General features: G+C 37.2%; 1 protein-coding gene across 2 annotated transcripts; it reads right to left on the reverse strand.

The window, feature by feature from the left end:
- Positions 1-6,672: 6,672 nt before the first annotated feature.
- s100z (S100 calcium binding protein Z) lies at positions 6,673-9,115 on the reverse strand. 2 transcript variants are annotated; one of them, XM_006804753.3, is made up of 3 exons: positions 9,075-9,115; positions 8,796-8,971; positions 6,673-7,306 (listed from the first exon to the last, which is right to left on the reverse strand). In XM_006804753.3, exons 2-3 carry the CDS (start codon positions 8,934-8,936, stop codon positions 7,151-7,153), a joined length of 297 nt encoding a protein of 98 aa, XP_006804816.1. In that variant the 5' UTR covers positions 8,937-8,971; positions 9,075-9,115; the 3' UTR covers positions 6,673-7,150. The 2 variants fall into 2 exon arrangements, with proteins under 2 accessions (XP_006804816.1, XP_087700634.1); XM_087844508.1 differs by lacking the exon at positions 9,075-9,115 and having other exon boundaries at positions 8,796-9,011.
- Positions 9,116-13,140: the final 4,025 nt, after the last annotated feature.

Raw genomic sequence — 13,140 nt, forward strand, 5'->3', positions numbered from 1 at the left:
TAAAATGATATTGCATGACAAAGCACTCAACCGGGGTTTTCTTATTATAAAAAAAAGAAAGAAAAAAATGGACTCTCTCTTAATTCATTCATAAAAAAGCAGTCAGATTTCAGGTTTTAAGATATTACCTTTATTTGACCTTTTGACCTCTACTTTGACCTTGGATTTGATCTCCTACTACCAGGAAATTTTTTAAGCATATTAAAATATCCCACAGATAATATAAGCTGTGGGTCGGATATCTATCTATCTATCTATCTATCTATCAATATATAGATATATAGATATATATGTAATAGTAATAATAATGGATTGCATTTATATAGCGCTTTTTGGGACCCCTCAAAGCGCTTTACAATACCACTATTCATTCACTCTCACATTCATACACTGGTAAAGGCAAGCTACAGTTGTAGCCACAGCTGCCCTAGGGCAGGCTGCCATATTGCGCCATATTGGCCCCTCTGGCCATCACCAGTAGGCGGTAGGTGAAGTGTCTTGCCCAAGGACACAACGGCCGAGACTGTCCGAGCCAGAGCTCAAACCGGCAACCTTCCGATTACAAGACGAACTCCCAACTCTTGAGCCACGATTGCCCCTTATATATATCTGACCCACGTTAAACTAATGGACTGAACATACCCACAACCACAACCACTAGCTCTTTATATAGCCTCTGCAGAAATTAGCCACATATTTAACTTATCTTAACTGCACTACTGTATAATTCTGTATAAACAATCATTCTGTACAATATCATAATTATAATTCTACAACTGTTTACAACTGTTTATAACTTGCATATTTCTGTATAGTTTCATATTTATATCCTGTTCATAGCCTGTACATAGCTTGTACACCCACTACAGCCTGTACATACTTATAGTTATAGCATATTCATAACATACTTTCATACCGTGTACATTGTAACATACCCATAATAGACACATTTTTGTACCTTCATACCTATAACAGACCCCTTTCTGTAATATACATACATATCTATATTATTGCTAATATATATTTTGTAATATATCTATATCATGGCTAAAGCACTTCTGGATGGATGCAAACTGCATTTTGTTGTCTTGTACTTGTAACATGTGCAATGACAATAAAGTTGAATTCTATTCTATCCCATTCTAGTTTATATCGACTGGTTATTTTGCTAAATGCTTCCTAAATCTTTTTTTTTTTAAACTCGTGTTCACCCTCTAGCATGCTTAAATAATCCAGTTTTTGGCTCCATGCTAACATTTGGTGCTTTTAATCTATATACGCAACATAGAAATATTCATGGCAAATGTAGATTGCCAAAAAACTAAAACAGAGATAGGGTCAGCAAATCTTAATAAAATGTGTCTGTCATCTCTGGCACAACTACAGTTATGAATGAGTTATTTGCAAAGATATAAGAAGAAACATGTAATTACGTGTTACCTGTTTTTAATACAGGATATTTAGGGCGTATCAGGTGAAGTCAGACATTGTGGGCTCCTGTCTTAGCAAACCCATGTCTGCAAAACCATCATGTGTTCAGTGGAGTACGTGTTTCTTCATCATTACCTCATATGTGGAATGATGTCACTGCCTTTGATGACTGTCCTGGGTACATAACGAACTCTTGCTGTCACTACAGAGAAAACAGCAGGCGGTATCTCTAAAATATTAAGGCCTGAATCACACAAACCAATGGGGTGACCTGTGATTAAAGGCCTGAAGGTGTATTATCATTGAGAGACATGTGCAGGCACAAGCTGGTGATGAACGACTGCCCAAGACTTTATAGCCAACAACTGTATGTCTGTATGCGTGTGTGTGTGACAGCGTAGTGTATTGTATTAATAAGCCACACTGGTGGTCTTTATCTTTTTTGAATAGTGTGGGCAAAGTTGGATACAAAACAAATGTGCAGCTGCTGCTATTGGTGGCTAAATAATAACCTTATATTTATATTTTGTGAATATCAGTGAAGAAAACTGTCACCTGTGCAACAGTGTGCTTCACAAAGGTGTTGTTCTTAATAGTTTGTGGATACAAAAGCAATGAGTGGCAAGACCATTAGGATCTCAGATGCTTTACAGCAGAAAATCCTTTTTGTTAAAGCCTATGTGTTACACGTTTTTCTAATTGCACGAGTGTACATTACACCGACTGTACCATCATTCTCGATTATGTTTATATGTTTGAAAATGTGTTCTGTTGCACTGTGTTACTAAATCAAGCAGCTTCCTATGCATTCTCTCTGTGCTCAGTGATGTAGTTAATGAACAAGCCAGATGACGCATTTACTCCACGACACAAAGAATCTAAGACATTATGTTGTATTGGCTTTTTCCTGTCCTGTGCGTACAGTATGATAGACATTGAATCATCAACCAAAGCTTTGCAGCGGCCACATCACATTCTTTGTATAAAACCATAGTTTAATTCAAATGTTCCTCACGTGTCTGTTTTGGACTCACAGCTTGCTTTTGATGCTGTCAGTTATACCGAACTACTCTGTTATTCTACAGAAAATTATGTTTGACATTTGAATCTGGCCTTTCTCAGCGAAGATGATTAATTATTTGTCGATCACTCAACAGGAGATTAGAGCAGATACAGGCACTCAATATTTTGAGTGCAGTGCATCTCAAAATATCACAGCTGCATAATCACGACGCCACTTTTCAGCAATGTTTTTTGCTTTTATAATATCCTGTATTGCATTAAATCTTTACAAGAAATTCAAGACTTTTGTACCCTATACATACACACATTTAGGTTACACGCATTGTGGATCTTGAACCACAATGTCGCATGATGAGGTACTAAAAGTGAACATTATACATTAAACAGACCCACAATTTCTCAGCATCTGTTATAGAGAACAATTTATGGAAACATGAGCACTGTCTTGAAGTCCGGAGTACTTCTCCTGGTCGTGTAGTTTCTTTAAACCACAGTAATATTGGAGTTCAGAAAGTGTCCTCTTATTTAACAAATGACCCCAAATACATTGTAGCTCAGTGACACAGAACATGCTCAGTTGGTTGCCAAAGGTCACTACTTACTGAAAGCCGTAAAGTAATAAGACAGGCAGGTGCCAGCAGTCGTCTTTGGTCACATATCAAATCCTATTTAAAAATGATCTTTGATATTAAATATCATTCATACTGAAAATCATATTTGCTGATCTTCACTGACAAAACTCCAAAGAGTCCATATGTCTGTTTTGACAAATAACATTAATGATTAATTGATGTCCTTAATTAATCATTAATGACCTTACTGTAATTAGAAAGGCCTCCTGGGAAGTTTAGCTCAAACCCAGATTTCGTCTTGAAGCAGCTTCAGTTTAAAATCTCGGCATCAGTTTAGTAAATTCTTGAGTAGAACAATTTTCAGTGAAGAACTGCACCAGTAAGTGATACAAAGGCTGGACTATCAATGAGAGACAGATCAGGCCATACATGTTCCAGCAGGGGCAGCAGGAAAGTGTTTTTTCTATTGTCCTCTTGTCATCCTCTGATGAGCACACCACTTTCCCAGATAAGGCAATCTGTTGTAGAAAGTCTGCCCCCCTTATTTGTTACTAAGCAACACCAATATGTGTTTAAAATAAATATTAATATGTTCTTTACAAAAACAAAAAAACAAACCCTGTCATTTTCATTTTCTGGCTGAGTCACAGGGGAGGCTGACCAAGCAAACATGACCAGACTTCATAAATGAAGCTAACTATACCATTTTAATCAAAATACATTATCATCATACATTAAGTACAAGGTTAGTACACAAAGACAGCATGCTTTATTCCCCTAAATACAATCTAATAATCTGTTAGGCTGCTTACCCCTCATGTGTGGTGTCCTTTCCACAACTGAGTTCTCATTTTCTTGATTCACCTAGTTATATGAGCACCAAAAAACCTAATACAAAAAAACAAGCATCTAGTCTTTTTTATAAATCGGTGGTAGTGGGAAATAAAACTTCATAAATTTTTAACAGAAAACAACTTGGACCTTCTTTATATTTGCAAAAAAAAAAAAAAGAAAAGAAAAGAAAAGAAAAGAGCCACATTTTGCAGGTGGGTCAGAAGTGGGTGGGGTTACAACCCACACACTTGTGTATTCCCACTGATATTCCCAAGCAGACACTCTTCTTGAAGCAACTGGATGTTGCTTCAAGAAGAGTGTCTGATGTAATACTCTGTGCCAAACCACATATTTTACTGTTAACCTCAAAGAAAATCTATTGAATAATGTTGCCATGACATTTTCTTAGACTTTGAATTTAGTTTGTGTGATATATAAATAAAATGTTGCTACTAATAGCACACAGTCAGTATTGGAAAATAAAAAGAAATCTCTAAAAGGGGATTTTATATTATATTTAAATTATAGTCTCTTATTAGTTTATGTCTTATTATTACAATATTTCTTTACAGACATAAACAACAAATGATTTCAAATTTAAATGCTCTCTTCACAAAGTTTTAAATGCTGATGAGAAAATTAAGAAACCAAAAGTATTACACACACACTCACAAACACAGGTCACTCCTAATGAGGAGTTTTGTCACGAACAGTGACGCACAGAGTGACGAAAAGGGGGAGCGGACAGCATGTGGGAGATAAGTGCTCGAGGCATATTTTAAAGACGTCACAGGTAGCAGCTACATTTGGATGGCTGACACTTGGAGTGAGGAGAAACTGTCCCAAAAAGCTACAACTGTGCTAAAGTCAGTCAATTGAAATTGCAATTTTTGTGCCATATTTGGTAAAACTGAAAATACCAATCTGAGGCACATTTCCTGGATTGATTTCCTGACGCAGTTTTATCTAGAGTTTTATAAACAACAACAAAATGTGTTCAGGGAATGAGTCTTGTACTTTGCCAAGTGCTAGAGATCAATAATACTAATTATATTTCATCAGTTGTCTCTTATGTCCTCTTTAATATCTCATTATCTCTCTCTTTGAAGTGTCAAAAACACTCTTGTTTTTTATTGTCACATCTTTCTTTTTAACAATTGTTTAATATTTAATATTATTTGTTTTCTCCACCCTCTTACATTATATTAGGTATAGATTAAATTATGCTTTTTGGAATTATTCTTTTTTTTTTTTACAAATAAGAAAATTACTACATTATATAAAATTTCTGCTTTAAAAATCTCTCTCTAGTAATGTCTTTGTGCTAGAAAGATGCAATTGTGCTTTAGGTGCAACCACTTTTATGTTAACAATTTCTTAGCTCCCCATATAATTTGGATACATTTCCCCCACAATAGCTGAATGAATACACTGACACAGGACATGAAGACCTGATCACGGCTGATGACTCAAACTTTGTGTGATGGGTAGGGGTTTTTTTTGTTTTTGCTCTGCTAGAAGCCAGTTCCTGAACATGACGCTCACAGGAAATAAAGAGACAATCACATGAACATTCGGAAGAGGTTTGTGAAAGTGGAGGGCAATCACACGAGTGAGAATATAAATATCCACATTTAAAAATTATCAAATGACACTTCGAATTGATTGCAACCTTTTAAAAATTGAACAAAATGCATAATTACGGCATGGCATCTTCCCATGGGGTGATTATCCTGCTCGATTACAGCCAATCACAGACAAATTGCATTGTCGTGGTGAGGGTTTGTGCAAGCACCATCTGCTCACATAAAAGCATCAGACTTGCCTCTGGATTTTGTTTCAGTAATTTTGTCCACGTCACAGCTGAGAATATCACTGCAAATTAACTGTCTAGTTTGGTATTTTGGGAAATGGGCTGAGAGCAAGAGAAAAAGAGAGAGAGAAAGGGAGGAAAACCCTTAGAAAATACAGCTTCGGTATACACTTTTGTCCTTCCCAAGGTGAGAAAAATTTGCATTTCTGCTTGAGGGGATGTTGTATCTGTGTGTTTGGCTGATCCAGCAGGACCCAACTTGGGATCACCATGCGTCATAAAGACATAGTACACAGTCATTTCCCAAAAGGGAAACTCAGGTAAAAACTCGTGCTAGAGTATTTCAGTTTTATGCTCATTTAAACTCATTTGCTTGACCTGATTCAGTTTGTATGCATATTATATACAACTGCACTGCAATAAACTGCACTCCATCTGTGTAGTCTTCCTTTATGTCCTTAATGGGCCTGAACAGCTCTTTCAATTCAAAATTGGATAGAAATCGAAACAAATTAATCCAGTTGTGCCACAATAAAGAGTTAATAACTCCTCAGCTTTGTATTGTGAGCCTTTGGAGAGGTGTGGGTTCCTTGCAACCTTTAAAATTGTATATTAAGTATTTAACTTGAACAGCTATCATTAAATGCCTGATGCTTTTCACATATTTTAATAAAACGAATTACCTGTTTTCTTATGATACAGTTTTTGGTACAATAGTGCATTTACTATAATAGTAATTTTATACTGTAACAATTTACTGTTTTACTGGAGTTTGAATGCACTGTAAGCTTTACAGGATTATACAGTCGTGCAAGACAGTGGATCAGCATAAAATAAGTCACACAGGATAGATTTACATTTATTAAGTGCATTTACTTTTAACATGATGTCTTCAAGAATCTTTAGTAGGTTTAATTTGTGGCCATATAAGAAATTATTGAAAGACAACGCTGAAGTCAAATCTTGTTCAAAAGTGCACAAAATACCACACATGGCATATAGCAGTGAGACATTTATTCCTTTTACAGGGGAACACTTGACTAAATCACTGTGGACCTGCGTATTTTTCCACGACTCTAATTTTGTGCCAGGAAAAGGTATTTCCCCTTAGGGAATGGAGGCGAAACTGTTCATTGCATCCTTAAGATATTAAATAAACATATGACCTTTAAAACTTCCACACATCTGTTGGAACAAAATCTTGTAAGGATTTAGGAAAGGTTTTTAGATGACCACATTATCATTTTTAAGGAAAATACCTCTGAATTAATCAACAGTAAGTTATTCTATTCTTTCTTTTGCAGACTAAACTAAAAGAAAACCAATTACACATGTGAGATCAAGTGATTGTTTAACAGCTCCAGTCTGTACATTGTTACGTTTGCATCCACAAATGACAATCCTATGCTCTGGGAAAACTACGACACAATTCAGCTACAGCTTAAAATGTGGATGGACATTGGGTTTTTTTGGACACCTATTTCTTTTTCTTCTGTTGCTCTTGGAAGAAGTCGTTGCAGGCAACAGTCAGAGCTGCCACCAACACAACAAACTCATTGAAATCCACCTCGTTGTCCTTGTTAGAGTCCAGGTCATTCATGATTTTCTCCACCAGCATGGGATCTTTCTGAGACTGAAAATAAAACACAAACAGATAGTGATTCAACAAATATGCAGCTGAACTGATTATGTCTTTGTGGCTCTTGTAATGCCTTGTAATGATTTTTCCATAAAACAAACTTGTTACCAATATTATCAACTTCTCAGCCAAATACCTTTAACACTTCTAAGCTTCCGGTAATAATGCATAAAATGTGACTGTTACTGGTGGTTGATATTGACTCAAAGCAAAGCCCCATGTCCGGTGGTGAGCAGAGTGATGCTGCCACTAAATGACCCGTGAGCCTCAGCTAATCAAATGTGACATTTATTACTTTGCTCATTTCCTCCATGACTGAGAAACAAGACGTTTTTTTTATTTGTCCTCTAACCTCCAAGGCACCAGTGATCTTTCTGTTGTGGCACTAAAGTCAGCATTTCTCAGAAGGTTAAAATTAAAATCCACACTGGGGGTTAATTTAAATTAGTTAAACATCACCACAGCAGTTTTGCATTTTCTAATGTAGTTTCAATTTAAATTTGGTCTGAAAAGCTCAAAGCTACGTTAAAATACAGTCACCTTGAGTGAGTCGACAGTAGGTATAAACATGAAAAATGCAAGACTACCAGCGGCATGTTTTATCAGTAAATAAATCTAACAATCCTAATCAAGAGCACACTTAATTTGAATTTTGCATTACTTTTTAAAATTCTATCAATTCTGTCAAGACAGAACATGTAGTAGTAAGTACTGTATCATGCTTTGGGTTTTCAAGTGTCAAAGTTTCCTGTTGGCAGAAACTCAGGGTGAACGCCACTGTGTCTATTCTCAGAGGTGACTACAGCCCACAGGGATGTGATGACATCACGAGGATGTCTATATTTGGAGGTGATATGGGTCACTGATGATGATGATGATGATGATGTGTGAGCACCTGAGGCCTCCCACCCACATGAAGGGGGACGGACAGTAACAAGAAAGATATCTGAAGGCATCAGGTTTTAGACCTTGGCTGTTTTGTTGATGCTGTGGTCTCAATCATTTGAAATTGCAGGCTTGTGCGCGCTGCTATCACACAGACTCAGGGGCAGGGATTTATCTCAAATGACCTTATCTATCTCTCTCCCCGCATCATTTATTTGCCATGGTGGTTTCATGCGAGAGCCACAAGCAGTTACACTTTGACAGCAAGAAAGCAATCAATGAAAAAACAATTCCCTCCAACAAGGTCAGGATGTTACATCATTTGAACACATCACTCTTAAGATTGACTTTTAAGTGAATAAGACTTCAAAGTGTTCAAGATCCATAAGCAAATTAATGCAATTACTATTGGTCATTATGGTTCAGTTAATGAAATGCACAGTCATACTTCAGTACACCAGCATGTTCCCATTAATTTAAATCCATGCAGGGATTGTGCTTCCTCTTGAAAATTCTGCATGACATCAAATCTTTGTCTAAATGCCAAACAGATAAAACAAACAACAAAATAATCATTGCATTTAAACATCAGCCTTACCGTGAGGAAGTCGGTGAGCTCACTGTTCAAGAGTTCCTTCAGCTCGCCCTTGTTGAGCTTGTATTTATCTCCATCATGTCCCGAGTAATTGTAGAAAACTGTCATCAGTGCATCCATTGCACTCTCAAGCTGGCTTGGCATTTTGCTGGAGAGATTAAAGGCACACTTGCAGTTTCCTGAAAAATAATGTAAAACAAATAATACAAAAATACACATGCACACACACACATATGAAAAAGCATTACAACAACTATTAGCTCATAACAGTGGAGTTCCTACCTGGTTAGAGTCCTGCAAAAATGAGATCACAGACTCTTCTGAATCTGTTTATCAGGAAGTCAGAGGATGCAACGTGGGATAATTAATTCCACAGGTGAGACCCCCATGGCAACAGTTCTTTCCAGGTTTTAATCAGTGTAGCTAAGTGAAAAACAAACCATGTATCATGGGTATTCATCAAATCCTGAGCCAGACGTAAGCCTTGACGCATGTGTAACTTAATATATCCCTGAAGTGAGTTCAGTACTGTGCAATATACTTCATTAGAGATAGAATAGGTTAAAACTTGCCTACCTGCAAGGGCAGCATGGAGATACTACTTAGAGCAGGTGCTTTCTGATCATAACAATGATAAATGAACACGAAGCATTTTGTGGCTTTTATGCTTATTCTTTAAATATTCATTCATTCCTTTTATGGTAAATGGCCTGTATTTGTATAGCGCTTTTACTAGTCCCGCCTAGGGACCCCAAAGCGCTTTTACACGTCCAGTCATCCACCCATTCACCCATTCACTCTCACATTCACACACTGGTGGAGGCAAGCTACAGTTGTAGCCACAGCTGCCCTGGGGCAGACTGACAGAAGCGAGGCTGCCATATCGCGCCATCGGCCCTTCTGGCCAACACCAGTAGGCGGTAGGTGAAGTGTCTTGCCCAAGGACACAACGACCGAGACTGTCCGAGCCGGGGCTCGAACCGGCAACCTTCCGATTACAAGGTGAACTCCCAACTCTTGAGCCACGATCGCCACTTTTATTTATGCATTTGCATTTTCTAAGGCGTTAGGCATGGGTCTTTCAGCTGGATTAGCTATGAATGTTTACACAATGAAAGATACAACTTCTGCCCAGTTGCAACTAGACACACGTTGTTGTAAAATTTGCTAAAGTTTCTCAGCCTTTCTGGACATTGGTGTTTTTTTCATTCACTTTTAGTCTAGTCCTTCAGTGGTGTTTGAGATTTTGTCAAAATTGATAGAATTCTGAAGACATAAAAATAATCTCAGATTGTGTTCCACCATCTGAAAAAATTCAGAAGCAAGAACTTAATTTTGCAACATATCAGTCATACCAAATACACTGCCAATGCAGTAAAAGCATACCTGGATAGAAAAACACAAACTGGAAAACTATCCGTTATGGACTGATAGCAGTGTGGGAACATCTTGAAACCAAATGCATGTTGACATGGAAAAAAAGGTTTGAGTGTCCTTCAAGAAGGCTATTCCTGAAGACACCTAAAGAAGAGTGTTAAAGAATAAAGTTGGCTATACCAGATATTGACTTCCAAGCTTTCAAGAACTGCAGAATTTTTTTTTTTTTTTGCCTTATATACTGAATTTCCATGTGTGGAGAAGTTTATAAAATGAAAGTTGCATTGAGTGACTTTGCTGCTTTTCTTCTTGTTCTCTCAGGCTGACCTTGCGATTCAAATGTTTTGATGTTCTCGTTCTTGGGTTTATTTTTAGTAACTGCAGCTTTCATCCTTTGTCATTCTGCGTCCCTCTCATACACAGTCGCCCCTCCTCTGTCACCGTGTCATAACTGAGAGAGGAGAATAACACTCTATTCAGCTCCGAGCCCTCGTGACAACACCTGAGAGATGTTCGTTGTCAGGTGTCCCTGCAACTTCTCTCCCACTTGCAGCCACTGTCACAAAGAAAATGACTTTCCATTTGTTAAGGTGATGAAATTGTTTCCTTCACAGCTGCTGTTAGTAATGCTGTGCAGAAGGTGCCCTGTAAAGCCATAAACTGGCATTACATCAAACACTGCAATGTGTCTCATTACACAATTATCTTTCAATAAATACAAAATTCTTGCATTTTCCACAAGATGATCCATGTCTATCATGTACAACTAAACAGATGTAGAGTGAAGTTCTAAGCAACAGGCACTTTGATGAAATGATGCACATGATCACAATACTCATCACTATAGGTAATTAAATGATCATTTCATTACCCTATGATAAACCAGGAATATTGTTGCTATTTGAAAATGAATTTTAAGACACGCTCGTCTCCTGCTTGCTTGGCAGATGCTCTTCCTCTTTAGATCCCCTCATGTTCTCTCTCGTCATTTGCAGCAGCTTTAAGATCACTACAAAGAGAAAAGATGATGTGTCCATTTTGTTTACAGGTAAAATCTGACCTTTTTCATTGCAATACAGAAAACATGGCTTTAATATAATAACTGTTTTCAACACTAATAATGTCCGAAATTATGCATTTAAATAAAAGGCTATCATTAACATTCCCATTGAAGGGCGCCTAATATCTTTAATTGAGGAGATAGGAATTGAACTACGAATAGCTAAGATAAGAAGAAAATGTGTTCAACATCTTGTGGATCAATTCAGAATACATAAATTCGTTTATATATGTTATTAAATATTACTATATGCATTTTTGTTTTTGCACTGTATTTGTATTTGCATTTCAGCCAAAGCTATCACCCCCAAGTAACCATCAAAAATAACATAGGTTTAAGATATAAAGTACTTACTGTAATTGCAGACATGCCAGTGGAGAGTCAACAAATTTTTGTTCTGTTTTATTGTCAGAAAGTATATGTAGTGTTATGTACTTTCAGTGTACCTGGGTCATTGACCCAGTGTGTTCAGTTTGGACTTTTGTCAGTTTAGTTTTATTTCCTGTGTCAGTGGTGTTCTCACCTGTTTCCAGTCATCATCATTATCCAGTCTATTTAAAGACTGGAAGAAAAAATATGTGCAAAAAGAAAAAAAAGAAAAAATATGTTGACTATGTACAAAAGTTAGAAAAAATATAAAACAGAAGGAAAGGCCCATCATCACTGACTAACATGTATGAAGTTATGACTCCATAACTCCATAACTGTGAATCGAGGTTGCGTTTAGAAGACAAGTTTGATTGAGAGAAAATAACTCATAAGGAATGAAGCAGAAATGCAGAAGAAAAATTGTTAAATTATTGAAAAGCAGATAAAAAGTAGGAAGAGCTGAAGCAACGTACGGCGTGGCGTGTGTCTCCAGAGAGATTAAAAGAGATCTCAAAATGCTAGTGGAAAAAATATTGTTGATCATTTTGAGAATAAAGTTGTAATTAAAGGATTAAAGTCGAAACAGTATTTTGGGAAAGAAGCTGAATTATGGTTTTGAGAAATTGTTTTTTAGAAGTTTTGAGATCACCATTGTTTCAAGAGCCATGTTTGCAATATCCTCTACAAAATGCCCTGTTTAGATGAGTGGCTGCATTGTAATCAGTTGTTGGGAAAATTACATCATGATTTTACTGTATACTTACAGAACTTTAAATATGTTAAATTCCTTTAAGCATCAAAGCAATCTGGGAACTTTCAGTGGTTTAAAAAAAAAAAACCTTTGAAAGAATTTCCAAAAGCCTGGAGTTCAACAAGAATTTGTTCAAGATCATCCGTCCATGCATTTTCATCAGCTTATTCAATTCGGCATCACAGGGGTGAAGGGTCTGTGCCAGCTATCACAGGGTGGGAGAACAGGCCGCCTATGTGTCACAGGAGCAGATTACTTTAGACCACTCAGCAGAAAGACGTAAACTCAAAATCACAGCTTTAATAGCTGTGATTAAATTTGAAGTAAACAAAACAATAAAAATACAAGACAGAAAGAAACTAATTGGTAAATGGAGATTCCTTAAGCTGGAAGCAGATTCCAGCTCACCCCTCCTGTGGAGAATCTGTAGTGCCTCCTGCACAAACTGATTCATCCTAGTTCTGGATCCTAAGTCCATTATCTTCACATCACAACCTGCCTGCCACTCTCCAGCATTGCCACTAACCTGCTCCCTGCAGGAAATAATGTACCCTTCTCGGAAGCCCCCATGGAAAAAGTAAGACTGTCATCCAATATAAATTCTGTTAATCAACGGCCTGGAACCAATTAACCTTCTCCTCTCCTTCTCTTTAAGATCAGCCCTTGAATTGCCTTGTTTTTCTCCCCTCACTGTCACTTTCTTAAAGGTGATGACAGCACGGGAGCCCTTACTGAATGAAGCTGTGTCAGACTGGGAATAGGACCTTGCGTTGCTTCAGGATCCTTTTGGG

This window comes from Neolamprologus brichardi, chromosome 7 (assembly GCF_056152115.1).
Source record: "Neolamprologus brichardi isolate AB-2024 chromosome 7, ASM5615211v1, whole genome shotgun sequence".
Taxonomy (NCBI): Eukaryota; Metazoa; Chordata; class Actinopteri; order Cichliformes; family Cichlidae; genus Neolamprologus; species Neolamprologus brichardi.